General features: G+C 65.3%; 1 protein-coding gene across 16 annotated transcripts in view; it reads left to right on the top strand.

Annotated features, from left to right (window-relative positions):
• The window catches only part of KIF1A (kinesin family member 1A), an 87,233-nt gene that overhangs the window by 29,445 nt on the left and 30,021 nt on the right, over nt 1-27,767 (top strand). For 5 of the 16 annotated variants that reach the window (XM_070463623.1, XM_070463622.1, XM_070463628.1 and 2 more), the window contains exons 6-26: nt 301-479; nt 1,432-1,543; nt 2,882-2,959; nt 3,271-3,336; nt 3,821-3,838; nt 7,406-7,481; nt 8,818-8,896; nt 9,475-9,617; nt 9,979-10,005; nt 11,030-11,241; nt 12,155-12,234; nt 13,164-13,239; nt 15,246-15,325; nt 15,624-15,730; nt 16,633-16,716; nt 18,472-18,652; nt 18,723-18,795; nt 18,920-19,013; nt 19,702-19,850; nt 20,659-20,837; nt 22,098-22,235. In XM_070463623.1, coding sequence (XP_070319724.1) covers nt 301-479; nt 1,432-1,543; nt 2,882-2,959; nt 3,271-3,336; nt 3,821-3,838; nt 7,406-7,481; nt 8,818-8,896; nt 9,475-9,617; nt 9,979-10,005; nt 11,030-11,241; nt 12,155-12,234; nt 13,164-13,239; nt 15,246-15,325; nt 15,624-15,730; nt 16,633-16,716; nt 18,472-18,652; nt 18,723-18,795; nt 18,920-19,013; nt 19,702-19,850; nt 20,659-20,837; nt 22,098-22,235 — 2,231 coding nt within the window. The remainder of the gene's footprint in view (nt 1-300; nt 480-1,431; nt 1,544-2,881; nt 2,960-3,270; nt 3,337-3,820; nt 3,839-7,405; nt 7,482-8,817; nt 8,897-9,474; nt 9,618-9,978; nt 10,006-11,029; nt 11,242-12,154; nt 12,235-13,163; nt 13,240-15,245; nt 15,326-15,623; nt 15,731-16,632; nt 16,717-18,471; nt 18,653-18,722; nt 18,796-18,919; nt 19,014-19,701; nt 19,851-20,658; nt 20,838-22,097; nt 22,236-27,767) is intronic. The other 11 variants (XM_070463633.1, XM_070463632.1, XM_070463631.1 and 8 more) reach the window with 3 other exon arrangements.

Genomic DNA, 27,767 nt, shown 5'->3' with positions numbered 1-27,767 from the left:
CAAATGTGCCTGCCCCACGCTGGACACTGGAAGGGGCAGTGTTATCTCCATGGTGTTTATTGAGCAGCTACTCTGAGCTGCATGGTTTGGGCTGGGCTGTGGCCAAGGTGGCCCCAGTGTGACCTCCTTGGGCCAGCCGGCAGCATGGCTGTGGGTGGGCAAGGCCAGGCAGATAGGGGTGGGCTGATACCTCTACTTACACATTCCAGCAGGGGCCCTGGTCCCAGTGGGTGACTTGGGCACATGGTGTACCCTATTTCCCCCACCTTGGGGGTCCCTGATGTCAACTCTGTCCTGCAGGTCAGCTACATGGAGATTTACTGTGAGCGTGTCCGTGACCTCCTGAACCCCAAGAACAAGGGCAACCTGCGTGTGCGGGAGCACCCACTGCTGGGTCCCTACGTGGAGGACCTGTCCAAGCTGGCGGTCACCTCCTATAATGACATCCAAGACCTCATGGACTCAGGGAACAAGGCCCGGTGTGTGCGAGTGATGCGCCCACCCTCCCTGCCCACCCCATCACAAGTGCAGCCTTGAGTCTCTCTGAGGAAGACCGGGCCTTGGGGTGCCTGTTGGTGTTCTCATGGGGCTTGTCCAGGGCCCCCATTGGGCCTAAGGCCATTTAGGGCACATGCCTGCCTGTGAGGGACCTCCAGCTCGCCCAGTACAGGAGATACCATCACCTACACAGGGCCTGCTCCTCCTAGAGGCTCTGGCTATGGCTACCCTGGGTGGGGCCAGGCTGTGAGGCCCAGCTCTGCCTGCTCGGGGCGTGTAGAGAGGGTTAGCCTCAAGGCACTGCCAGCCACAGCTATTGGTCTCCGTGGTTGCAATGCCCTGGACCTCCCAGCCCAGGAGGATCTGCCCTGGTTGTCATGGCAACAGCCGCCCGTCTGCTACCTAGGGGCTCCTGGGAGGGTGAGGAAGACTGGGTGGGCAGCCGACACCTGGCACTCAGTTGTAGCCCCGCGGGGACCTCTCTGCAGGGAGCTATCAGGCAGTGAGCCCAGCCTGGGGGCTTCCCCTGGGTCTCTGCATGTTGGTGGCATTGGGTCCAACACTGGTCTCTGGTCAGGCAGCCTCAGGCCTTCTCCTGGAGCAACTGGCATGGGATGTGACAGTGGACCCCTCTTTCCCTTCCTGGGGGGCCTTTCCACATCACTGCCCACAGACCACTGCCCCAAGCGTTGAGTGAGCAATAACTGGGCTCTGTTGAACCCCTGGAAGCCGAGAGACCCCCCAGTCACAGCTCCCCAAGTGCCAGGCTTGAGCTAGAGGCTGCAGGAGCCACAGTGGATGAGGTGGGCAGGTGGCGTGGGCCCTGCCCGAGCTCTGACAAGACGGCCCTGGCAGACGTCTCATGTTCTCGCCTGCGGCCCTCACGTCCGACCATGGGATGTCAGGTGACCGTGTGTGGCTTCTGTTCCCCAGGACGGTGGCGGCTACGAACATGAATGAGACCAGCAGCCGCTCCCATGCCGTCTTCAACATCATCTTCACGCAGAAGCGCCATGACGCGGAGACCAACATCACCACGGAGAAAGTGAGCCGGCTGTGAGGGTCGGGTGGGGCAGGGTGGCAGTCAGGCGGGGCGAGGAGGCCAAGCTGGATATTAACTGCAAGGTGCCGGTGGCACCTTCACGGGGCACTGACAGCCCACTACCCAGCCTGGGCCACGGTGAGAGCCTGGCAAGGCCTGAGAGGCCACCTCATCTCGGCCTTTGGTGCCACCTGGGTGTGGCCGGGACTCAGCTGAGGGGCTGTGACCTTAGATCAGCTTCCCGCCAGGTAGTTATGGTGGGGCCTGGGAAGGGTGTCCCCTGGGCTGCACCGCAGGACAGCCCCGCTGCCCGGGGACGCCTCGGGGCCCTCACAGGGCGGAGTTGAAGGCCTCAGGTTGAGTGAGTGCCCGTCACCGGCTGACCGTGGCCGCGGAGCAGGCTGGGGACACCCCACGACTGTGGGTGCTGGCATCTGTGAGCACAAAGGAGAGCTTGTGCTGAGCACCCTGCCATGCCCCCCTCCCCAGATGCCGCTCCCACGCACCCTGGCCTTGTGAGAGGACCAGGACAGGGGCCTTGTCTCCTGGGGTCTTTACCAGACACACTGACCGAGGGTGCCGGATGGGGCAGGGGGGCGGGCGCCCTCCGTGGCCCTGACCCTAAGCCTCCTGTTATCTCTGACGGCCCCCACGCCCACCCTGCCATCCAGGCCGTGTTCCGGGACGGCTCGGCTGCCTCCTGTGTACAGGGTTCTCTCAGGCAGCCCCCTGGGCTCTGCACAGGGGCTCCTCAGTCCCTGCTGATGCCAGGGTCGCCTTGGCCTGGCAGCATTCTCCCGGGGGCCTGGGAGGGCGGGAGCGCAGAACTGGGCCTGAGCCGGCCTGGCTGCGGGCTGCCTGCCGCTCCTACACCTCAGGCTCTGGGCGCTGGGGGGTCCTGCATGCAGCTTCCGTGGCTCTGAAGGGTGTGGACCTCCCCCAGGAGCATGTGGCGGCCCGCCCAGGCTGAGCGAGTGCAGGGGTCCCTCCCCATTGCTGGGGCAGCTCTGTGGGCAGCTGCACCCCCACAGGCCAGCTGAACAGTGGCAGAGGGGCTCCCGGAACTGGGTTCAAATCCCACCGTGCAGTGAACCTGGCCTTTGGAGTGGGTTTCAGTCATGGTGACGTGAGGGTGAAGAGCAGCCAGCACGCAGGGGGCAGCGGGGCGCCAGGTGTGGGGGTGGGGTGCAGCCTCCCAGGGGCAGTGGGCTCCCATGGCAGAGCAGCAAGAGCTGACGGTGGATGACATTGGCCCGGGAGGGTGGGCCCTGCAGGCCGCACCCCAGGGGACAGGCCCCACTGGGCATCCAGCTCCTGCGTGTGACGCCTATGTCCTCACAGGTGAGCAAAATCAGCCTGGTGGACCTGGCTGGGAGTGAGCGGGCCGACTCCACGGGGGCCAAGGGCACGCGCCTGAAGGTAGGGCTGCCCCCAGGAGGGTCTGCACCTACTACCACTGACTGCCCAGCGGGGCCTGACGCCCGGGTGGTCTGAGGGGAGGGGGACAGCGCAGCTCAGGGGAAAGTGGACTGACACCCAGTGGGGTGGCAGGGAGGGGAGTTGATTTCCTGTGCCCCCTTTGGTCCTGCCATCATGGGATGGGGAGGGCGGGAGGGTTCACGGGGCCCCCAGGCCAGGGGGCCTCCATCAGGGCAGCCTGGCTCAGGTCGGGGTCCCACGGGAGGAGGAGCTCCGAGGCCACCTGACACCAGCCGCGTCATCCCCTGCAGGAGGGAGCCAACATCAACAAGTCCCTGACCACCCTGGGCAAGGTCATCTCTGCACTGGCCGAGATGGTGAGTGGGCCCGGGCTACCGCTCGGGGGGCAGGGCAGGGGTGGGGGACACTGGGAGCAGCCCCTTGCCCAGGCCCTGTCCATGCTGTGGGCTGGGCTCACGGGAAAGCCGCAGAGTGTGGGGAGGGAGTCCCCGGCTGGAGGCGGAGCCGGGACCCCATCGTTCCTCAGAGCCTGTGAGACCGGGATGTGCCATCTCCCTCACAGGCCCTGAGGGTGGCCTTGGGCTCCAGGTGCTATGACCCTGGGTGCCCCCCAGGCCGCCCCTCAGGAGGAGCTGAGACTCTCGAGTGAGGGCTCGGCCTGGTGGAGGATGTGGGGTGTGTGAACTCAGATCCCGCTCCATCCTGCTCTGAGGGCTGAGGGCAGAGCAAGGGCCGGCAGCCGTGTCGGGCAGCAGTGGGGTGCAGGGGGGTGTGGGCAGAGCTGGGGCCTTCGCCCCAGGCCCAGAGCTCTGTCCTCAGACTCTGTGTTTGCTTTTGCAGGATTCTGGGCCCAACAAGGTAAGTAGCGCTTCCTCTCTTCTGGGGGAAGGTCTCAACCCTTGGTGGGGAACGGGGAGGCGGTGGGAGCCTAGGACACAGCAGCCCTGCTCGGAGCTGGGCCGGGCCCGTGAGCGAAGAGCAGGCTGCGGGGTGGATGAGAGATGGCAGGAGACTAGGAGATAATCATGAACTAACAGGGACGAGCACAGGGATGAGCCTCGTAAAGGACAGGGCCGGGCTGTGAGGGTGACCCAAGTGGGCGCCTCTTGTCGGCATGGCCTGGGGGGCGTCACGGGAGAGGCGGCCCCAGGGCGCCTGGGGGGCGTGGAGGAGCTGAGTGGGCAGGCAGTGCCCCTGTGCAGCCCTGAGTCCTGAGGCGTGAGGTGGGAAGAGCTTGGTCAGTGTGGGGGGCAGTGGGAGGACACGGGCATTAGGGCTCATGAGAAGGCAGGAGAGGGACCACACAAGCATCTGAGAGGAACTAGCTCAACTGTGAAGGTGCCGTGCGGATGTGTGTGAGCAGCTGTGAGAGGAGGCGCGTGCCATGGCAGGGGATCCAGAAGTGGGCTGTGAGGAGCTCTGTGAGGAGGTGAGCGATCACAGGAAACGGGACACTGTGTGTACAACCGTGAGGAACCGTGAGAAGCTCTGGGGCAGGTGTCAGGGCCTGTGTAGAAGTGTGAGGAAAGGCAAGTGCAACTGTTGAAGAACTGTGGGTGAGTGTGCATCGTGTCGGGGGAGGTCGGCACATGACCCTGTGAGGAGACGGAGGGTCTCTGGGAATTGTAAGGAGCTGTGTGAAGACCGAGAAACTGTGTGTGGAAGGCGCGGGAATTATGTGCAGAGCTGGAAGTCTGACGGTGTGTGCGGAGCTGTGTGAGGAAGCATGTGAAGCTGCGGCTCAGCGGGAACCTTGGGGAGGGTCTCTGAGGACCATGGAGTGCCCGTGAGAGGAAGCAGATAAGGACCCGCTGGGTGAGGAGGTATGAGTCATTGTGTGAGACGCTGAGAGAGCCATGAGGAACCGTTAGACCGTTAGACCGTTAAACCGCTAGCAACAGTGTGGGACGGTGCTGGGACCAGCGCAAAGGCCTGGGAGGAGGGCTGTGTAAGAAGGTGTGAGGAGCGTGTGGGAACTGTGTGCAAAATTGTGAGGAATCGTGTGGACTCTGGGGAGCTGAGGAAATGTGAGATGAAGTGTGTGAGATGGTGTGAGGGGCGTGAGGGATGTGTGTGTGGAGCTTGTGAAGAACTGTATCTGGATGTTGTGAAGAATCGTGGTGAATGATGAGAGGAACTGTGTGAGGAGTTGTGTGGGGACCAGAGAGGTGTGTGAGATGGTGTGAGGGGCGTGAGGGACATGTGTGTGGAGCCTGTGGTGAATGATGAGAGGAACTGTGTGAGGAGTTGTGTGGGGACCAGAGAGGTGTGTGAGATGGTGTGAGGGGCGTGAGGGACGTGTGTGTGGAGCTTGTGGTGAATGATGAGAGGAACTGTGTGAGGAGTTGTGTGGGGACCAGAGAGGTGTGTGAGATGGTGTGAGGGGTGTGAGGGACGTGTGTGTGGAGCTTGTGGTGAATGATGAGAGGAACTGTGTGAGGAGTTGTGTGGGGACCAGAGAAGTGTGTGAGATGGTGTGAGGGGCGTGAGGGACGTGTGTGTGGAGCCTGTGGTGAATGATGAGAGGAACTGTGTGAGGAGTTGTGTGGGGACCAGAGAGGTGTGTGAGATGGTGTGAGGGGCGTGAGGGACGTGTGTGTGGAGCCTGTGGTGAATGATGAGAGGAACTGTGTGAGGAGTTGTGTGGGGACCAGAGAAGTGTGTGAGATGGTGTGAGGGGTGTGAGGGACGTGTGTGTGGAGCCTGTGGTGAATGATGAGAGGAACTGTGTGAGGAGTTGTGTGGGGACCAGAGAGGTGTGTGAGATGGTGTGAGGGGCGTGAGGGACGTGTGTGTGGAGCCTGTGGTGAATGATGAGAGGAACTGTGTGAGGAGTTGTGTGGGGACCAGAGAAGTGTGTGAGATGGTGTGAGGGGCGTGAGGGACGTGTGTGTGGAGCCTGTGGTGAATGATGAGAGGAACTGTGTGAGGAGTTGTGTGGGGACCAGAGAGGTGTGTGAGATGGTGTGAGGGGCGTGAGGGACGTGTGTGTGGAGCTTGTGGTGAATGATGAGAGGAACTGTGTGAGGAGTTGTGTGGCGACCAGAGAGGTGTGTGAGATGGTGTGAGGGGTGTGAGGGACGTGTGTGTGGAGCCTGTGGTGAATGATGGAGGAACTGTGTGAGGAGTTGTGTGGCGACCAGAGAGGTGTGTGAGATGGTGTGAGGGGCGTGAGGGACGTGTGTGTGGAGCCTGTGGTGAATGATGAGAGGAACTGTGGGAATAGTTGTGTGGGGACCAGAGAGGTGTGTGAGATGGTGTGAGGGGCGTGAGGGACGTGTGTGTGGAGCCTGTGGTGAATGATGAGAGGAACTGTGTGAGGAGTTGTGTGGGGATGCGTGTGAGTGACCTGTAGGAGCTGTGAGGAGCTGTAAGGGATCCCGTGACAAACGGCGACAAGCTGGGGAAACACGAGAAACTGTGAGGCAGTGCAGGAACTCAGGTGAGAAACTGAAGGATGGCGTGATGAGCCGTGCCAGTAGCTCAGCCAGCAGAGCGGGAGGAACCATGTGGGGAACCATGTGAAGGACTGAGGAGGGGACTGTCAGGCGCTGTGGTGACTCCCAGGAGCTGAGCAAGAAGGTTTTGAGGAGCCAGTTGAGGGTCAGCCCTGGACGCAGGAGCGTGGGTGCCTGCAGGTGCTGAGGCCTGAGGGCCAGGCATGACCTGCTCCCCAGCGGTGTCAGGAAGCAGCTGGCTGGGGTGTGGTGGGAGGTCGCCATGGGTCGGCTGCGGGCTGGTGAAGACTGGCGGCATCTGGATGCGCCCTCGGGCTGCTGTGTAGGGTGCAGCTGGCGGGGGTGGCCGGGTGGCAGGCAGGGCAGCAAGGGTCACGGGGGCGAAGGTCCCGAGGCTGAGGTGCTCGGGCCACACCAACGGAGCAGAGGGAAGACCTGTGAGGGAGCTGCCAGCTAGGCCCCCTCATGTGGTGACTGCGTGACCACAGGGCATTTACTGTGGGAACGGGTCTGACAAAGGCAGCAGAGAGTCACCCTTGAGGGTAAAGTAATAGAAACACAAGGTGGACATCGAGTCTGTCACCACCAAGTTTGCAAAGGAAAGCCTCCCTGGGCCGAGGAGGAGCTGCAGGGATTGGACGCTCTCAAACCCACTCAGTAACCCTACCCCACGGCTGGTCTCGGGGACTTCCAGGACTCTCGGTCCTGCAGGTTCCAGGCCTGAAGAGCAGCAGCCCGTGTCTGTGTGATTCCTGAGGGGCCTGGGACAGACAAGGGGGAGGCTGAGGAATGTGCTGGCAGGTCCCCAATTCCAGTCCCAGCAGGGGCGCCCAGGGTCTGGGGGGAGAGGCTGTGAGGGCAGGCCCAGCCCCGAGCCCTGGGCAGCCAGCCCATGCGCCCCGTGCCTGCCCCCCTGACCCCACCTCAGGTGGGCTCGGGGCTGACCTTGGATGTCTGTGTCCCATAGAACAAGAAAAAGAAGAAGACAGACTTCATTCCCTACAGAGACTCGGTGCTGACCTGGCTCCTCCGGGAAAACCTAGGTGAGGGCTCACCCAGCCTGGGATCTGACACTCACCATGGGTGCCACCTTCGCCCCTGCTCTGCCCCGGAGGGCACCCATCCTTCCCCGGCTGAGCGGCGGGCCCAGGGGCTCCTCCTGGGGGACCAGGGCGGTGTCAGCAGTGGGTTTACGCCACCAGGCTGGGGGCAGTTGACCCTCGGGGCCGCAGGTCTGCAGCCCTCACGTTGGTGCCCCCAGCTCGGGGCAGTGGCGCCCTACCTGTCACAGGGACTTGCCTCCCCCCGTCTGGTGACCCCGGGGAGCCCTGCTGGCTGTCCAGAGCTGCCTTGCTTCCCCGCCCTCCCCTCCAGCTGAGCTCTGAGCCAGGAGAGGGAGATGGAGCCTGAAACACCCCAACACCCATGTGTTCTGCCCAAAATGACCTTGGGGTCCTCGCTACCTACCTTTACAGAAGGGTGCGGGGGCTGGGGGGACTAATGTCCAGAAGGGTAAACTGACTTTCGGTGGTTGTGGACAGCTGGGGCTCTGGGGCCTTCCTCGGCTGCACACCCAGGGGCATGACCCTGACCCCCAGAAGCAGCCTGGCTGGTCTCTGGCATGGGCCACATCGGGTGCAGCGCCAAGCCTCCCAGTGGAGAAGAGGGCAGTGGGAGATGGGGGAGGGGAAGTGCTCCCCGGCGGGGAACATGAGAGTCGCAGGAGTGTGTGTCCCTTCACCCGGCCTCTCCCCCAGGGCCACACCCGGGCCCCGCCCGACGGTGGGCATTGCACCCCTAGGCCTTCACACTGTCAACCCACAGTCCCTGGGGGGGGCGCACCCTGAGAATGCGGCCCCGGGACACAGGTCCCTGAGGTTCGTGTGTCCAGAGCCCCAGCAATGGCAGGACAAACAGCAGTTCTGGGGCTGCCCCAGCCCTGGCGCGACAGGACCCGCTGTCCAGAGGAGGACGGAGTCAGATGGCTGGTCTCCTCACGCCCTGCGTGTCCTGACGCTGCATCTGGGAGACCCTGGCCAGGAGTCTGATGGGAAACACATCCCAGATGACAGGGACCAGAGTGAAATCTTTATTGGACAGAAAGGGTCCTTATCCACTAGTAAATGCCGTAAACCCCCCACAGCGTGCCTCTTTATCTTGGCGGGGTGTGGCTGCTTATTGTAACGTGACCCCAAACGGGAGAAAAACATTTGTTTATGTAGAAGACAAGCAAGTCAGGTGCCTGACTCCAAGAGGGAGGCCGGTCCCCTGCCGCCTGCTTCCTCCCAATGACCCATGGGCGGGGCACAGGGAGGGTGGGGGATGGGACGGGTGGGCAGGGCTGACCCTCGGTGGGGACCACCGGGCCTCTTCCCACAGGTGGGAACTCCAGGACCGCGATGGTGGCGGCGCTGAGCCCCGCGGACATCAACTATGACGAGACCCTGAGCACCCTGAGGTGTGTTCCAAGGGGGCTGGAGGTGGGCGGGAGCGGACCCTCCAGGAGCCGCCATGGGGGGCCGGCTCCACTGGGCCCCTCGAGGCTCCCAGTGGCCGGCTCGGCCCCCAGGACTTCACAGGCCTCTTCCCATGTCCCACCGCTTGTGGCCTCGAGTGGCCCCAGGCCCCCAAAACTAGGCCGGAAGAGCAGTGCTCTGGGCTGAGTGGTTCACCCCGACCCACAGGCCATGAAGCCACCGGGGGTCTTTAATGAGCCCCCGGGGACAGGCGTGTCTGCAGGTCCTGCTGGCCCGGTGCTGCTCAGTGGCCTGGCTGGGTGCTTTCGCCTCTGGGCCAGGAACATATGGGGCTGGGGTGCAGGTCAGACTGCCCCATTCACCCCGGGGCCACAGGGCAAAGTGGGCAAGGCTCCCCGTGGGGAGAAGATACCCCCCATCCCTTCCCCCACTGGGGCCTTGGTTTCCCCAAGTGCTGAGCCACTGTAGGTCGGTGCCCCTGCAGGTGGCTGCAGGTGGGGCTCCGGGTGCCCTCGGCCGCCAGGCGCACAGCCCCCACCCAGCCCCCCTTGCCCCCCAGGTACGCCGACCGGGCCAAGCAGATCCGCTGCAATGCCGTCATCAACGAGGACCCCAACAACAAGCTGATCCGAGAGCTGAAGGACGAGGTGACGCGCCTGCGGGACCTGCTCTACGCCCAGGGTCTCGGCGACATCACCGACAGTGAGTGTCTGTGCCCTCCTGTACCCGCCAGGCAGGGGGGCTGCGGGCCCCGGCTCCTTCCTGGGACCACCACCCACTGACGGCCCTTCTGAGGCCCAGGCTCTGCTGCGGGTTCTAGGGCTGAGTGGCCTCTGGGTGGGCTTTAGGGGGTCCTGGTGGGGCCTGGAGGGCTGTGTGTTTGGGTTTGCGGCTGACTCGACCAGGCCAGCAACGGCTTTCCTAGAAGCCGCGTGGGCAGGAGGCGCCGGGCCGTCCCTGCGCTTGCCGAGGACCGCCGCCCAGCCTGAGGCCCAGCTCGGGACACACCCTCCGGAGACAAACCTGCTCTTCCGTTTCTCTCTCTCCCACGCCTGCCCCGTAGCCGGCACTGTGCCCGGAGGACCCAGATGTGTGTATCCCCCGCTTGCTGCGCACCCCGCTTCCGCCGGCCCGCGGGCGTAGGGCAGCACGGGGCGGGTGCACCCCCTCCGCGGCCGTCCCCTCCCTGGGGCTGGACGACCAGAGTCCTCTTGCTCACGCGCCCTGCGGGCCGTGCTCCTGGCTCACCCCCGTGTCTACTGGGCAACTGAGCCAATGGGGAGGCCCAGGGCAGCCAAGGCCTCTTGAGGCCGAGTGTGGCTGAGGTCAGGCTCTGACCCCCATGTTTCTAGAGGCCTGGGAAATGCTGAACATCAGCACAGAGGCCAGGACAGCTCGGTGGCTGGCTCTGTTCCTGCCTCCCGGCTTCGGCCTCCCTTGACCTCATCCAGCCCAAGCCCCCTCCCTTGGAAATGCCAGGAGTCTGACCGCTGCCAGGCCCCTCTGGCCTGCGTCTCCCACTGGCCCTGGGCAGGGGCAGGAGCTGGGTGCCCCCTCCCCACCCAGGAGCCACAGGCCGCCCTTGGCTTCCCGGCCCCCCGTGCTGCCCTGCGTTCGCCGCTGCTCTGCTGTGTGTCTGCTTCTGCTGGGTGGGGCCTGGGCACCTCCCGCCCCAAGGGGTGTCAAGCCCCCGCCTCCCAGCCGTGGGGGTCTCAGAGCAGTGTGTGGGGTGGAGCAGTAGGAGCCCCCTCGGAGGTCCCACAGCTCACTCTCTGCCAGGGCACTCAGTGGGGTGGACAGTGCAGCCCAGCCCCACAGCTCGGGGTCGCGGTGGGTGGTGGAGAGGGTGAGGATGAGCATCAGGGCCTGGGTTCGGGGGGCCGCCGGGTGGGGACAGCAGAGGGCGGTGGGCAGGAGGGCAGGGGGGCTTGCTGAGCAGGTAGGGGAACGGAGGCCCCAGGTAGGGGTGGGGCGGGGGCAGCCTTGCATGCGCTCGCCCGGGCGCCCGGCTCCTGGTCCTTGTCTGCTGCCCTCCTCTCACCCATCTCCTGCTTTTTCCCAACTTGGTCTTTCTTTTCTCTCCTCCCGTCTGTCTGCCCCCCTTCCTCCCATAGACGTGTCCGACCTTGAGAACAATAACCGTAACCGTGGCGGGGTGGAGCTGAACCCAGCCCCTGACAATCTCTCCACAGTGACCAACGCCCTGGTGGGCATGAGCCCCTCGTCCTCGCTCTCGGCCCTGTCCAGCCGCGCCGCCTCCGTGTCCAGCCTGCACGAGCGCATCTTGTTTGCCCCGGGCAGCGAGGAGGCCATCGAAAGGCTGAAGGTGAGGCAGGGCCGGGCTCGGGCGGTGGGCAGGGGGTCGAGATGCCTGCTCTCGGACGGTCACAGGCAGAGGGTTGGAGACGGCATGAGCAGGGCCAGGGGACATGGCTGCATCCTGGCCCCAGACCTGCTGGTGCCTGCCCAGGGACCCAGTGCTCCCTGTCCAGGATCGCGGGGCCCATTTGCTGACGGGGATGGGCAGGCATCCCAGGGCCTCTGCACCCACTCCCGGGTCTCCGTGCTCACACCTGCCCTGGCATGGCTGCCCACCCCCACCGGCTGGCCACAGGCGAGCTGCTTGCAGGGTTCTGGTTACTGGCTTCCTTCAGCAGATGGGTACTCGGTGCCGGCTGTGAGCAGTGGACAGTGAGCCCAGACCTGGAGTCTGAGGGGACTGAGGGGAGAAAGGCACAGGGGCCAGACCCAGGCTGACCAGGGGGCATGCGGTCACCATGGGGCGTAGGCCTCCTTGTGCTGTGGGGACCCAGCAGAGTGTGGGTTCCACCTGGGGTGTGGCATTCCACCAAGGACGTGGGGGTCCCACCGGGGCTGGGGGGACGGGAAGGGAGCGGGGAGACGGCACGGAAATGGGATGCGTCGTCCATCTCACCACGGTCAGGGGACACCTGAGCCCTGGAACCAGCGTCTTGGCATCTCGACAGGCTTGTTTCTCTTCCAGGTGTAGTTAGCCTTCTCCTCTGTTCTCTGTCCATGGGACAGACGTGCCTCCTTTGCACACGTTGACCCTCAGCCCTTCACCTTGATCTTTCAGACTTCATGCTGCCTAGATGGACTGGAATTGGGGTGTCGGGCCCTGCAGACCTAGCTATTCATCTCCCCTTGCCTGGCACCCAAGCCTCTGTGCACTGCCTGCCCCCCACCCTGACCTCACTCTTTTCTGTCTCCCTCCCCAGGAGACAGAAAAGATCATTGCTGAGCTCAACGAGACCTGGGAGGAGAAGCTGCGGCGGACAGAAGCCATCCGGATGGAGAGGTGGGTGCTGGGGACCAGGCCATCTGATGGAGAGGTAGGAGGTGGGGTCTGGGACCAGACCATCTGATGAAGAGGTGGGAGGTTGGGGACAAGACCATCTGATGGAGAGGTGGGAGGTGGGGGCTGGGGACCAGACCATCTGATGGAGAGGTGGGAGGTGGGGGCTGGGGACCAGACCATCTGATGGAGAGGTGGGAGGTGGGGGCTGGGGACCAGGCCATCTGATGGAGAGGTGGGAGGTGGGGGCTGGGGACGAGACCATCTGATGGGGAGGTGGGAGGTGAGGGCTGGGGACCAGGCCATCTGATGGAGAGGTGGGAGGTGGGGACTGAGGACAAGACCATCTGATGGAGAGGTGGGAGGTGGGGGCTAGGTACCAGACCATCTGATGGAGAGGTGGGAGGTGGGGGCTAGGTACCAGACCATCTGATGGAGAGGTGGGAGGTGGGGGCTAGGTACCAGACCATCTGATGGAGAGGTGGGAGGTGGGTGCTGGGGACCAGGCATCTGGAGAGGTGGGAGGTGGGTGCTAAGGATCAGGCCATCTGATGGAGAGGCGGGGGCTGGGGACCAGGCCGTCTGATGGAGAGGTGGGAGTTGGGGCTGGGGACCAGGCCGTCTGATGGAGAGGTGGGAGTTGGGGGTGGGGACCAGGCCGTCTGATGGAGAGGAGGGAGGCGGGGGCTTGGGACATGACCATCTGATGGAGAGGGCACTAGGCCTCTGCCCAGCTCTGGGGTCTTGCACCCAAGGGTGCTCCTGTCCAGTGCAGGACATACCTGTCCCCTCTCATCCAGTGACCCCACCCTGCTCACCGACGGCCCCACTGACCTGATCCCCAGTCAGGGGACCAGACCCTCCGAGGGGCAGCTGGACTCACAGGCCAGATGCAGCCCTGTGTGGGTGCTGACCCCCACTCTGTCCCCCAGGGAAGCGCTGCTGGCCGAGATGGGCGTGGCCATGCGGGAGGACGGCGGCACCCTGGGGGTGTTCTCTCCCAAAAAGGTAGGAGCTGGTCCCTTCCCTGGGCTGCCCCAGTGTGGCCAGGGATGGGGGACCTGCAGCCCTCGGCAGCTGTCAGCTCCTGGGGGTGGGGAAGCGGGCGCTGAGGACCCGGCCACGCTCACCCGCAGCTATTCCTTCCCTGTGTGGCCCCTCACCACCCCCCGCTCACCATGGGATGTCTCTGTGGTCTAAGGACATCCGAGAGGCCACGTAGCTGCCTGAGGAGTGGGCTGGGCCCCTTAGGTTGGGGTGAGGCCAGGTTCCTGAAACAGGGGGAGCCAGCACACCCTCAGGAGCCTGCAGGGCAGGGCTGGGGCACATGAGCCAGGAGCCAGCCGTCCTCTCGGAGGTTAGCTAAAGTAAGTCCACTGTCCCAGCAGGGACTCCTCTTCAGCACCTAGCCCAGCTTGCCCGTGGCCCAGGGCCTCACATGGAACCGAGCCCCACCCCCTGTTCCATAGCTCAGGTGGGGCAGAGCCTGAGCCCTGGGGAAAAGTCTCTGTGGTTCTAGGATGCAGACCCACCCTCCCCTGCCAAAGACTGCCAGACCCTTAGAGCCCTTAGGAGCCATGCTTCAAGCCCAGTAGCCTTCCTGGAGGCAGTGGCAGTCCACCCTGGCCCTGCCACTTTACTAGCGAGGGAGTGCCTGGCTGACTTTTTACCCCACAAAAGGGCTTCTGTGTTTGCCTGTCTTGGAGCTGGCGGCACATGAAGTCAGTGCCGTGCTGTTGGGGCTCCAAGTGAAGAGGAGAATGGGGCGCCCGTGTGAGGGCTCATCCCTCAGGGTGGCTGCTCCCTGGGGACAGGGCTGGGCCCCTCAGGCTGTGTCTGCGCCCCACCCACTAGCTGGGGTACAGCATGTGCGGATGCCCAGAGGCAGGAGGGAGGGTGCCTAGGGACCTGGGTGGGGGGCAGTGGCACCCTGGGGGTGCTTCACATCTGTCCGGTAGGCCTTTAGTTTTGTTTGGGATTCATTGCCCGTGGAGGGGGGGCGCCCTGTCCATGAGAGGGGCGTCCTGTCCCTGGGGGGATGCCCCGTCCCTGGGGGGTGCCGTGGGAAGTGTGCAGAGCTGGGGAGCAATGCCCTCGGGGCACCATCTGCACAGTCTTTTGGCTTCATTGGTGCAGAGGGATTTGCTGGTGGCCCAGGCCTAGACTCTGCCCAGGAGGGGGCTGGCCCTGGAGACCCCCACAGACATCTCCTCTGGAGATGCGGACACCCTCCTGGGAACGGGGTGGCTGAAGATGGTCTGTCCTGTGTCTGATGGCCAGGTCTCCCTGACCCTGCGCTGAGTATTGGGGGGCCCCATGGGGTCTGTTGTGAGGGTGTGGACAGCTGGCCCCAAGGAGCCAGGTGGGAAGCAGGAAGCTGTCCAACCTCGCCTTTCTGCAGAGTCCTTGCCAGGATGGGCTGGAGGTCGGGAAGCATTGGGGCCCAGAGACCCTGAGGGAGAGCAGAGGAGGAGAGGAAGGTGGGGCGGAGCCTGTCCCGGCTGCTCTGGGCGGGGTGGGCAGTGCTTAGACAGGGCTGCGGGGGAAGCGCTCCGCTTGGCCAGACAGGCGGGGGGCACCGACCCGGCTGGCTCACAGCCTCTCTGCTCCTCGACCTCCAGGGCCCGAGCCCCGCCGCCTGCACCCTCACCCCCTTCCTGGCTCCTGGGTCCCCTGGGGCCTCAGCCCTGGAGTTGGGATGGGGGCCTGCGGTCCTGTTTCAGTGGAGGACTGGGCCCAGGCGCCACAGATCCCAGGCTTGCCCTGCACATCCAAGTGCTCAGAGCTGGACTCCCAGCCCCTCTGGAGGTCCAGCGCCCCCGAGTGCTGCTCCCAAGGCTCCGGGGTCCCCATCAGAGTCTCCTCCCATCCTCTTGGCCAGGCTGGGGGACACTGTCCCCGCAAGGCCAGGCCTAGGGCTGGCAGTGGTCTGGTCCCGGGGAGAGAGAGGGCAGTGGGCGGCCAGGGCCAGGCTCCTGCCCCCCTCCAAGAGAGGTGACTCCCTGTCTCCCCAGACGCCACATCTGGTCAACCTGAACGAGGACCCGCTCATGTCTGAGTGCCTGCTGTACTACATCAAGGATGGGATCACCAGGTGGGGGTGGGCGGGGCGTGGGGAGGGGCGATGCTGCGGCCCCTCTGGGCGGGGGAGGGCAGGGCGCGGGGAGGGGTGATGCTGCGGGGCCCTCTGGGCGGGGCAGCTCCCCTCGGGCAGGCCCTTTGTGTGTGGGGGGGTGTCCCCTGCGCCCCTACTCATGTGCTCTCCAGCCGTTCCCTGTAAGGGCTGGGCATCCAGGAGGCTGCAGGGGGGGGTGGGGTGGGTCGGTGGGTGGTGTCGCCGGTGGCATCGCAGGTGTGCTGGGCCTGTGGTGCTCACGGCCCGCTGCACGCAGGGTGGGCCGGGAGGACGCGGAGAAGCGGCAGGACATTGTTCTGAGCGGGCACTTCATCAAGGAGGAGCACTGTGTCTTCCGGAGCGACTCTCGTGGGGGAAGTGAAGGTACCGCCCTGCCCCGCTCCACTGGGAGCTGCCGGGCATCAGTCCCGAGGGTCTGCTGGGTCAGCGCCCCCCTCCCCCAGCTTCCAAGTCAGTCCTGGGAACCCCAATTCTAAGGGGGCTTAGACAGTTGGGCTGGGGACCGGGACTCCCTCCTCAGAGGGGGCTGGTTGGGGCGGTCACGGGCGGGAGGGCAGTGAGCCCAGATCCAGGGACAACTGTCCTCAGGCCGAAGCTTTCTGCGGGCTGGGAGCAGCCATCTGTCCCTCTCCCCCGCCGGCCTGTCCTTGGGTGTCCGTCACCGCTGCCAGTCTCGAGCACGATCCTTCCTTTTCGGGGGGGTACCTGCTGTCCCAGCGGACACGGCCCCCAAGCTCAGCGCACGCTCCCTGGTGGGCTCCGGCTAGCTTCGGGGCTGTAGACCACTGACCTCTCTGTGACAGGGCCACTGCGGGGTGGTGGCCTTAAGCTGTGCTGAGGACACTGGTTCTCCCAGAATTCTGTCCCCAAAGCTCTCCCTGCCCTCGAGGGGTGGACACAAAGCCAGGAGGGGCTCTGGGACTCCAGGACCGTCCCTCCTGGAGACCCCGTAGGGCAGGGTGGGCATCTGGCACGGCCTCCCTGGCTCTGACTTGGGGCACAAGAGCCTCCCTACTGGGTATCACCTCCCTTGCCTGTGAGGGGCTGAGATGCCCCTCTGGCTTCTTTAAGGCCCAATCGAGGTGCTGCAGGGAGGAGGTGCCTGGGGGGGGGGTGCACCTGGGTGCCAGGTGGCCAGGTGGGTCGAGACCACCCCCACCCTGAGTGCTTGCTGGACTTGCAGTGAGTCCAGTTCACTGGACTCAGACAGGGAAGCAGCCAGGGTGACAGCCCCTCACGGTCCTCCTCTCTGCCCTGTCCTGTAGCTGTGGTGACCCTAGAGCCCTGTGAAGGGGCGGACACCTATGTCAATGGCAAGAAAGTCACGGAGCCCAGCGTCCTGCGGTCAGGTACAGTGGGGGCAGGGGTCGCCCCACTCCCCATGCCTGTGCACCCCTGCTCCCAGGCTGTGGGGCTGCAGGCACCTGACCAGCCTGCAGGCACCCCGGCTGCACCGTAGGCTCGGAGGTGGTGGGGCGAAGGCTGTTCGTGGCAGAACTCCATGAGGGGCCCTGTCCCAGAGCCCCGGCGGGACGGAGGGGGGCCTTGGCAGAGCAGCCAGCGGGGCGTGGGCTGCGCAACCCCCACACCCCGGCCCCCTGGCTGGGCCTTGTGCCCTAGTGTTATAAAACAAGCAGGAGGAAGATGTATGTATACACACATGTGTATATACTGATGTATCTGTCTGTCCATCTACCGAGGGACTTACTCAATGGAATTGGCTCAGGAGGTGGTGGGGGCTAGACAGATGGGTCTGAAATCTGCAGGTGGAACTTTCTCTTCAGGGACATCTCTGTTTAGCTCTTAAGGCCTTTTCCCAAGGGGCGAGGCCCGCCACATCCTGTGGATGGTCTCCTGTCCTAAGGTCACCACCCAGGTGCCACCCCCAGCTACAGACGTTCCCACCCCTGGCAGTGCATACATCAGTGCCCGAGCGCACCGCTGGGCTCCGCTCCCCAGACGAGCTGACACATAAAACGGACTGTCATATCACTGTGTCTGGGTGACTTTGCTAAGAATGAGGGCACTCTCTCTGGCTCCACTCCCCGGCTGAGCTGACATATGGACACACTGTCGTGTCACCATGTCTGATGACTGCTAAGAACGAAGGGACTCTCCCTCTGCCCCAGCTAGGGTTGCAGGCGGGACACCCCTAGCCTGACGTCCAGACCTCTCTGGGTGCTCCAAACGGCCCTCCCTGCCTTTGTGGTCCTGGGATGCTTTGAGAGGGTATGCACCACACATCTGGACTCAGGGGCCTCGTGAGGCCACCCATGGCCGGCGTCCTTGCTTGGTTGAGCCAGGCAAGGGCAGGTCCAGAGAGCAGTTTCTGTCTCCCTTGTCGCTTCAGGATCGGTGCCCGCAGGCTCGGGGCAGGGCCTGGGCTGCGAAGGGAGCGGAACTTGGGGGCTGGAGGAGCCGCCTGCAGGCTGGGGGCCTCGTGGGGAGTGGGACTGAGCCGGGTTTGCAGACCCCGGAGGAGAGCTGTGATTCCTGGAGAAAGTCAGAAGGAAGTTAGGCGGTTCAGAGAGAACCCTGCCTCCGGGCAGGATAGTCCCAGGGCAGCTGGCACTGCCCTGGGGGCACCTGTGTGCCCGGGAGGGCCCTGCCGACAGGGCAGAGCCTGGCTCTGGAAACCTGCTGGCCCCTGCTCTGCTGCCATCCAGGGACGGCCGGGAAGGGAAGTGCCAGGCAGAGGGGCCACGCCCAGCCCTCAGATGGGGGGTGCCAGGCCCAGGGCACGGGGCAGGAGGCCAGGCTGGCCTGGGAGTGGCACGTGCGGGGTTGTGGAGAGGATGGGATGGTGGAGACGCCCCAGGACTGTGCGCAAATGTCACTGCTGCTGGGAGGGGCGGGGCCCTGGGGAGGATCCGGGGAGCCTGAGGAGGCGCGTTCAGGTACTGGTGGGGGAGGAGGCCATCCCGCGGGGGCGGGTGAGGGGGACGCTTGGCGGAGGCGGCAGTGGGCTGGCTCCGGACAACTGGGAGCCCCCCGGGGAGGGCGACGCTGGGACGCCGGGGGTTTTCCTCCCCTTTCCTCTCCCCTCCTCCGAGGCCCCTCAGACCAAAGGTTCTCCAGCTGCCTGCCTCGGCCCTGTCCCCCAGGAAACCGCATCATCATGGGCAAGAGCCACGTGTTCCGGTTCAACCATCCCGAGCAGGCGCGGCAGGAGCGCGAGCGCACGCCCTGCGCGGAGACGCCGGCCGAGCCCGTGGACTGGGCCTTCGCCCAGCGCGAGCTGCTGGAGAAGCAGGGCATCGACATGAAGCAGGAGATGGAGCAGAGGTGGGCCGGGCTGCCCCTCCCCGCCCCCCACCGCCGTCCGCCCGCCGGCACTCACCCGCAGCTCTTGCAGGCTCCAGGAGCTGGAGGACCAGTACCGTCGGGAGCGCGAGGAGGCCACCTACCTGCTGGAGCAGCAGCGACTGGTGAGACGCCCCACCCAGGTCCCCGCTGCCCGCCGGAGCTGGCGCTGGGTGGGGCCGCGTCCGGAGGGGAGGGCCGCAGTGGCCTGGTCTCCGCGTGGAGCCACAGGCACACTTCTGTGCCTAGGACTACGAGAGCAAGCTGGAGGCCCTGCAGAAGCAGATGGACTCCAGGTACTACCCCGAGGTGAACGAGGAGGAGGAGGAGCCGGAGGACGAAGGTGAGGGGGCGGGCCGGGCCGGCCTGGGGCTGGGGAGGGGCCTCCCTGCAGGTCGGCTGGCCCAGGCCTTTGCCCCCGGGGGCCCTGGTCTGCAGGCAGGATTGGGGAGGCTGTGCTGCAGCAGGAAGGCACCTGTGCACACACGTGCAGTTCTGGGGCAGGCAGCCTAGAGCACGGGGAGGACAGTGCAGGGTCCCCTGCGGGAACCTTGCACCCACCCGGCCTGTGCTGCTTGAGCGGCGCTAGTGCTCCTCCCGGGAGAAGGTCTCTGCGCCGTTTCAGAGCGTTTCCTTGGGCGGCCCACCGCCGACTGCAGCTGCCGGGCGAAGGACCACCCGCAGGCAGGGTTCACGTCCCGCTTGGCCTCCGGTCAGCTGGTTGGCCCCTTGGGCGGATGAGACTTGGCCGCCCTTGTCTGGACTCATCTATCTGGGGGTGGGGGGTGCCAGGCCGCAGCCCGTCCTCCTGCCCCCACCCCACCGCTGCTCCGAGCCCTAACTGAGCTCCGGCCTGACCCTCAGGCCCCTCGCACTCACGCCGGGGGCGCGGCGGCCGCCGTAGGGCCTGAGGGCCGCTCCCTGAGGCAGGTCTCCCTGTACGACCCTTTCCCGAACATCCCAGACAGTTGGTGCGACCCTGGGGGCCTGAGCCCCCGCCCCGCATCGACCGGGCCCACCTCTCCGCACAGTCCAGTGGACGGAGCGAGAGTGCGAGCTGGCGCTGTGGGCCTTCCGGAAGTGGAAGTGGTACCAGTTCACGTCGCTGCGGGACCTGCTGTGGGGCAACGCCATCTTCCTCAAGGAGGCCAACGCCATCAGCGTGGAGCTCAAGAAGAAGGTGGGCCGGCCGCTCCGTGCCCCCGCCACCCCCATTCCCCTGCCCATGGGCCACACCCTGCCAGACCATCCCACACCATGCCCCTTTCTCACTACGCCCCGTGGCGCATACGCCACGCCCCCGCCACGCCCACACCACATGCCTGACACGCACGGCTCCCTCATGCCACCCCCCCCCCCGCCCTGCCCATTCCCCACCTATGCACGCCACGCTCGTGCCACTCCCTCGCCACGCCACGCCACAGCTACTAGCATGCCACGCCATGCCACACCGTGCCACGGCCCTTCTACACCACGCCCCTTTCACACTACCCCCACGGCACACGTGCCACGGCCCGCCACGCCCACACAGCCACGCCGATGCCACACCCACGTCACTCCCCTTCCACGCCACACCCCACGGCACGCTCATGCCACGCCCCCACCACGCCACACCTCCACCACACCACGCCACTCCCCTTCCACGCCACACCCCACGGCACGCTTATGCCACGCCCCCACCACCCCACACCAGGCCCCTGCTACGCCACGCCCCCACCACGCCGTCTGCACTCGAGGGCACTCTTCCAGTCCAGTAGGACTCCCAGCTGAGCGGCTCTGCCTCTCTGCCAAGGGGGGCGAAACGCCCCTGATCTGTGCCCCTAGGAGGCCGGGTGGATGAAGGGAAGCCGGCACTGACCAAGGCCGGCGCATAGGCAGGCCAGAGCGTGGGCGAAGTGGAGCTTTCTCTCCAGCCGCGGGAAGGAGGCTATTCCGAGGCCGGGCTCCACCTCCAAGGGGCTGATGGGCGTCATCTTCACTGTGCACAGGTCCAATTCCAGTTTGTCCTCCTCACGGATACACTCTACTCCCCGCTGCCACCTGACCTGCTGCCCCCGGAGGCTGCCAAGGACCGAGAGACTCGCCCCTTCCCACGCACCATCGTGGCCGTGGAGGTCCAAGACCAGAAGAACGGGGCCACCCACTACTGGACGCTGGAGAAACTCAGGTGCATGGGAAGCGGAGTGAATGCAGAATGTTGGGCAGCTAGTTTTCCTGTTTCGGTTTCTTTTTAAGTCAGAAGAAAGTACATAGGATCCAGCCTTATTAAAGAATCTGTGTTCTGCTCTGGCAAAGCTAGGCTGAAGTTGGTGGGTGAGGTGCTGGGGGGAGGAAGGCAGGGGGTCCTCCGCTTTGGGCGGAGCCTGGGCGGGGCGGAGGACGGCGGCCCCTGGAGGACGGCGGCCCCTGGGGGACGGCTGGTCTGCCCTCCCCTCTGCCTCCAGGGTCCCACGTGCCAACCCTGCTGTGCGTGGGCCTGACTCTTCCTGGGTGAAGGTGACTGGGCAGGGCTTTGCCATGGGAGAAAAGTTTACTGTTGCTCAGCTTCCCCTGGAAGGAGGGACACCCGCACGCAGGGGAGGTGCAGGGCCTTCAGGGACGAAGCAGGGGTCTCACTACAGCATCTTCGAGGCGTTCGTGGGCACAGCTGGACAAGGCGAACAGTGAGGACTGACCGGTTAGAACAGCATTGGAGGCTTGGGGCAGGGGCTGCCTGGTGGCCTGGCCCCGCACCTGAGATTAGGGCAGGGGAGCTGGCTGGTTGAGTGGGCTTGGGCCGGGTAAGGGGGTCTTCACTGTGGGGGAAGGGTCTCCCAGGCAGCGAGGCCCCAAAGATGTCAGAACACTGTGAGACACAGAAAATAACACAGACGCACTCACACGTGCAGCCACGCACATTCACACACATGGTCCCACTCACCTTCAAACACAGGCCCACTGGCACTCACATACCAACCATGTATGTTCCCAGGTACACCTGCCCCTTCCCTGTCCTCCAGGCTGCGGCCCCTCCTGGGAAATGAATGTCCCCCCAGGTCCTTCCTGCTGCACCTGGGCCCCCAAGGTATATTTCCCTCGGAGGTGTTTCTGCCACAGCTTGCTGGTTTTCCAGGGTGATAACTTCGGAAATGCCTTGTTCCTCGTGTCCTGTCACAACTTGCCCTTTGCTCACCAGCTCCCAGGGCTCCGTGCCTGAATCCGGGTTCCCCCACACTGGCTGGTCCCAGCCCCGTCCTCTCCTGACACCCTGCAGCTGTCACTGGGGTTAAGAGAAGTGTGTGGTGAACGTGTGTTGCATTGCAAGCCCCTTGCTCATGGTCAGCCGATTCCAAGGACCACGGAGGGAATGTCCGGCAAAGCCGCTTGAGCTGAGGGCAACCCTGAGCAGGACGCTCCGCCCGGGCCCACGCTGACCTCTGCCCTGCAGGCAGCGGCTGGACCTGATGCGGGAGATGTATGACCGGGCAGCCGAGGTGCCCTCCAGCGTCATCGAGGACTGTGACAACGTGGTGACCGGAGGAGACCCCTTCTACGACCGCTTCCCCTGGTTCCGGCTGGTGGGCAGGTGGGTGTCTGCCTCCGGACCAGGCTGAGAGACTGGGAGAAGAGTGGTGGGTGGCGAGGGCCTGGGCCCTGGCCCTGACCTGAGGCGGGCGCTGGCCCTCTTCCATCCCGAATCCCCTGCCTTGGTCCTCTCTGGGCTGAGTCCCCCCGTCATCCTCTTCACATACCAGTGGGCCCTGATGGGGAGGGGGTCTCCGCATTGCCACCCACCCCCGCTTCGGGGCCGTAGCCCTCAGGCGACACCTGTCCATGGGTGAGAGTGTGAGGCTTGGTCAGGCCTTCTGGGCCACCGGTGGGGCGTGAGCGGGAGGCAGGGCAGAGTGCTCCCAGAGCCCAGAGTCTGCGCCTGGGCTGTCCCCTGGCTCCTGGGCTGGGGGGGCTGCACCCAGCCCCTGCCCCCCACGGGGCGTGGATTCTGAGGCTTCGACATGACCACGGCCTCGGCCACACCCGGCCAGGACCACACCTGCCGGGACCTTCCGGAACCTTCCGGGGCTGCACACTGGCCCCACGGGCGGGCGTGCGTGTGTGTCCACGCCTGGGGACGGCGCACCCTGGGCCACCTCGGCTTTGGAGGCGGTGCCCGTGGAGGTCTGTGTGTCGGCCGCCCGCCCCGCCGCCCCCGAGGAGCCGGTGTTAACTTCTCTCTGTCTTGTCGCACTAACCCCAGTTCAGTCGTCTCTGGCTGCAACAGCTACCCTCTTCTCAACACATGCATGAGCGAGCGCATGGCTGCTCTCACCCCCTCCCCCACCTTCTCGAGCCCCGACTCCGACGCCACCGAGCCTGCCGAGGAGCAGAGCGTGGGGGAGGAGGAGGAGGAGGAGGAGGAGGAGGAGGACGCTGTCCTGGGGAGGCCCAGCAGGGGAAGGTGGGGGCCCAGTGACAGAGGAGGCAGGACGCCCCGGGGCACAGGCTCCACGCAGGGGGTCTGTTTCTGCAGAGAGGCCTCTGGAACCCCAGGGAGAGCCCCCACCCCCGGGCAGGGGCCTCAGGGCATTTGGAGAAGTGGCGGCAGGCATCCTTGCACCCCCTCGCCCACCATCCGAGGCCACTGTCCCTCCTTCTGCTGTTTTCCAAAAGAGACGGAGGGTCTGGGTCTGCTCCCAGTGCCGCCCCCGCCCCCCATCGTGGGAAGAGGAGCAGAACCTGGAGGAGGCCGTTGGGGGACAGCAGCGGGGGACGAAGGAAGGCAGAACCTGGCAGTGGGAGGGCCTCCCTCTGAAGCCCTGGGCAGCCTGGCCTCTCTTCGAGCCAGTCTCCATCTAAGATAGAGAACGCCTCATTCGTCCTGACCTTCAGGCCATCAACATTGGAGACGGCACCCCTGGCCTTGTGCCCTCCAGGGAGCTGTCCTCTGTGGAGGGGAGGCAGTGATTAAGGGTTTTAGACAGGAGACAGACCAGGTCCAGGAGGGGGCGTGGGGCTCGCCCTGCAGGCAGATGGGCCAAGTACAGTCCGTCTGTTTTTATCACCGTGGGACAGAAATGAGAAAGAAAGATCTAGAAACCTAGCTGTAGTAGTAGAAACCTTGGCTCACAGAAACTGAATTTACACATTCTGTCTGCAAAGGTGGAAGTTAGCTTTAAAGGCAACCTTTGTAGGAGTCTGGGATTGCTTCCTGGGCTAGGCCGAGGGAAGGTTTGGAAGTCTTGACCTTGGAGCACCAGTGCTGGAAGCTGTGCCGAGGCTGGCCCCCAGATAACAAGGTTTGTTCTGGGAGCCCTTGGGTGCAGCTGCTGGAGTGGAAGCCCCTCTGGTTCCTCTGGGAAGGAAGCAGGCTCTCTCGAGGGGATCGTGGGTTTATTCTGACTCAGTCTCCCTGAGCGGGGGCTGCTGGCCCCCTGGCTCTCTCCTGAGATGCCCCAGTCCAGCTTCCTGCCCCACCGACCCAAGGGAAGGCGTGACCCCTGGGGCTGGCTCCACACAGGCCTCTCAGAAAGCCCGGCCACGCAGGCCAGGGCTGCCGGGTGTCAGGCAGGTGTGGGGTTACTGGGAGAAACGGGGGTGGGCTCTTGCAGTCTCAGCCAGAAAGAGCTGGGTCCTTCCGACACTCCCCCTGTGATCTGGGATGTTACGAAACAACCAAAACCAAAGCCGCGCGAGAGGCCAGCTCCCCACGCGGCCGTCTGCGAGGGGCTTCATTTGAAAACGTCCTGATTTTTCTGGTTTGGCAAGAATTGGCTTTTCCCGTGCAGCAGCTGTGCAGGCCGAGCCCTGAGGAGGACCCGTGTGTGGTTCCCTTTATCCTTCTGGTAGCCGCTGGCTCTCTCTCCAAAGCTTAAGCAAAATTGGGGCGCCCACTCTTGCCTCCCTCCGGAAAGGCTTCCGTGGCCCCAGCATGCGTCTGCACCTCACCAATCTCGTGGTTAGCGCTGCCTCCTCCGCTCCCCCACGCTCCGCCCCGGCCCCCACCTCTGCCGCCCCCCCTGTCTCCGGCGGGTCTCAGCCTGCTTCAAGGTGCCCTTGCTCCCGAGCATGGGGTCCCGGTAGGGCCCCCCCCGCCCCGAGTCCAGGGTCAGCCTGCGTGCCGCTGCGCTGGGGGGGGGGGGGGGGGGGGGTGGGCCGGCCCAGCGGGAGGAGGTGGACCTGTGGGCTCAGTCTCCCCCGTGGTCCTCCCCGCCTGGACCTTCGCTCTCAGAAGGGGGGTGGGCAGGGGAGCCGCAGAGAGAGGAGGGTGAGGGGCTGACTGTCTGGGACGGACGGTCCCGGGGAAGGAGGACAGGTGCCCCTCGAGTGTAGGATCCAGGACTCTGGGTGGAAAAGCACTGACCCGCCGTGTCTGCTCTGCGCTGTCTGGGCCAGCAAGGCCGAGCTCCCAGCCCCCAGCCGGGTGTGCTCTGTGGGCCAAGCCGCTCAGCCCGAATCGTCTCCAGCAATGCGCCGGGCCGCCGTGTGCGGGTGGGCGTGCCGTGGCCGGTGGGTCCTCCTGACAGGGCTGGGCTGCTCCGGCCCCCGAGGTGGTGGGCACTGCTGTCCACTTGGGCGTGTGGAGGGCCCGGCCTCTACCCCTCGGACCCACCCTCTCCAGTCCCCGTCATCCGGGGTGGGCCTGGGGTCTTCCTGACCCCTGCCCTGGTGGCTGGTGCTGCCACCAGGGGCAGTGGCTGCCAGGCTGGGGGGTCCCTTCGGGGTGAAGGCGGTGTCACCATCACAGGGCAAGGGGCAGTGAGGAGGACAGAGGGTCCCGCAAGGCCACCGTGCCCTCTGGAAACCCTCGCCCAGGGCTGTGTCTGATCTGTGTGCGAACCCGCCTGGTGCCCCTGGGGGTGTGGAGACCAGCCCTCCCACGGCCGGCAGTGAGGTTCAGAGAGGGCAGCAAGTGTGGCCGTGGACTCCAGGTGTCTTTTTCTTTGTAAAACCCCAACCTCCAACCAAGGGGGCCCTCGAAGCCCCCAGCCCTGCTGTTTACGATACCCTAAGCATCTGGGTTTTCTTTCCTTTCCGACAAGAGGAAATCCCGTGAGATCGGGAAAGACTTGATTTACCTAACGAACCTTAAGTAAGCTGCTGGGCGATGGGGCGCTGTGCCCACAGCCGGGAGCTGTCCCGGAGCCAGCCTGGGGTCCCGCCCCAGCTGAGCGTCTGCTCCCAGCCTTGCTGTCCTCGGACCTCCGTCTCCGCCTGTGAGACGGGGCATGGAAGCCGTGGTTCGCCAGCCCTAGCACCCCCACTTAGACTTCCGGCGCTGTGTTTGAGCCCCTAGTTTGAGCCGTCGGACCAGCTGAAGCATGCCGCTGGGGAGGGAGCCCCAGCGTCTGTGTTGAGGTGTGAGGAGAAGAGACCCCAGCCACCTGCCGCACGGTGCTGGGGGCTCCAGCGCCAGCCCCAGTGGGCTCGCAGGGGCTGTCACGCACAGTTTCTCCCCTGGAGCTTTCGGTGGCAGAGTGCCAGCGGGGTGATTTGAGCTTTAGGACTCACGGGGTGCAGCCCTCTTCGATGCGTGGGCCCCGTGGCAGGAAGCACCCCGGGAGACCAGTGGGCATGTGCAGCCGCGGGGCCCTGGGGAGTGGGGACGCCCGCCCTGCCGCGGGCCTGCTGTGATTGGGTTGGCCTGGCCCCGTGCCTTGGACTGCCTAGGGCCTGGCCTCCGTGGGCGCAGGAGGGAGGAGGGCTGACCTCTTTCCCCTCCCTCTCGGCCCCTCGGGGTGGTCCTGGGTCCCCTGCAGCGGGCTGCGAGAAGCCATTGGAGCTGGGAGCCAGCGCCCAGGGACTGCTCCCTGAGCCTTCAGGAAGCAGCCCCCGGGCCTGGCGGGCCCTCCTGGCTGGTGGCCCTCGGACAGCCTGACACTCTGCCTCGGGAGGGCATCGTGCCCTCAGTAGCCCACGACCCAGGCGGCGTGCCTCCCCGTAGGTCCTCCTGTGGGTCCCTGCAGGGTGCAGGGGGTGGGCAGGCCTGCCCCCCACCCTGGCGCCTGGGGCTCCCAGAAGTCTCCCTACCCTGCTTTCTGCAGCAGGCGGTGCCCAGGGGCGGGCAGGGCTGAGGGCAGCGCTGACTGGGCCCCGAAGCTGGGAGCTACTCCACCCAGCCCCCTTTGCGCTCTGGGGCAGGGCGGGGCAGCTGGGCCTCGGGGGAGTGGAGCCGGCTCTGTGCCTGTCCCCATAGCTCAGAGTCCTGGCCCTGCACTTCCCCTTCTGGACCCCGTGACTTGGCTCATTTCACAGTCGCCCCCTCCCACCCCCAGTTTCCATCAGAGAAGCTGGGCCAGCAGCCCAAGTGCCGGGGAGGGGAGGCCCCCACCGTCCCGCCCGAGGTGGGTGCTGGCTGATGCCCTCTGCGATGTGGGCGAGGCCTTCCGTTCGGACTCCAGCATCTCTTGCTGGCTTCTGCTCTCCTGCGTGGTGGCTGGGGGCAGTGGGCCTTGGCGCCCGCTCCTATCGGGGGAGAGAACACTGAAGGGAGGGGCCGTGGGGCACCCTCAGAGATGGTGCTCTGCTGGGGAGGGGGCTTCCGCCTGCCGGAGGGTGGGGGGCCGCAGTGGCAGGCCCTGGGAGGCCCCACCCTGGGGTGCCTGGGGCCTGGCTCAGCCTTCAGGGGCCCAGAAAGCAAAACCAGTCAACAGAGGTTGGGCCTGCTGGTAAATTCGGGCCAACCGGGAGAGCTGTGCAGAAAGCAGCCCAGAGGTTGAGACGTGGTAGCCTTGCACAGAGATGGGAGCAAACGGGGGCGTGAGGCCAGAACGGGGCGGGGCCCACGGCAGGGGCTGGAGCACCTGTTGGATGCAAAGAGCTTGGAGGCCAAGGCGGGTGGGGTCTGCTCGGGTCTCAGGTCCCCTCTGGCAGCCGTGGAGGCCGGGGTGGGGGGGGGGTGCAGGGGGAGAGGGTGGGAGGCCAGGGCTGATGGGCTGGTGATGGGTTTCAGAGACTCGAGGCAGAGCTGAGGGACGGGCTAGGATGGTGTGCAGAGCTCTGCCCCGCGGTGGGGGAAGGCCGGCGGTGGCCAGGCTGGGAGCCGACCGGAGAGGGACGCAGGGGCTGGAGTCAGGGCCCTGGGGAGAGCCCCGCCCCCACCTGCGGCCACGGGGCATCCAGA

The sequence above is a fragment of the Odocoileus virginianus genome, unplaced genomic scaffold (assembly GCF_023699985.2).
Source record: "Odocoileus virginianus isolate 20LAN1187 ecotype Illinois unplaced genomic scaffold, Ovbor_1.2 Unplaced_Contig_5, whole genome shotgun sequence".
NCBI lineage: Eukaryota > Metazoa > Chordata > Mammalia > Artiodactyla > Cervidae > Odocoileus > Odocoileus virginianus.
This window is presented reverse-complemented; position numbering and strand designations above follow the sequence as displayed.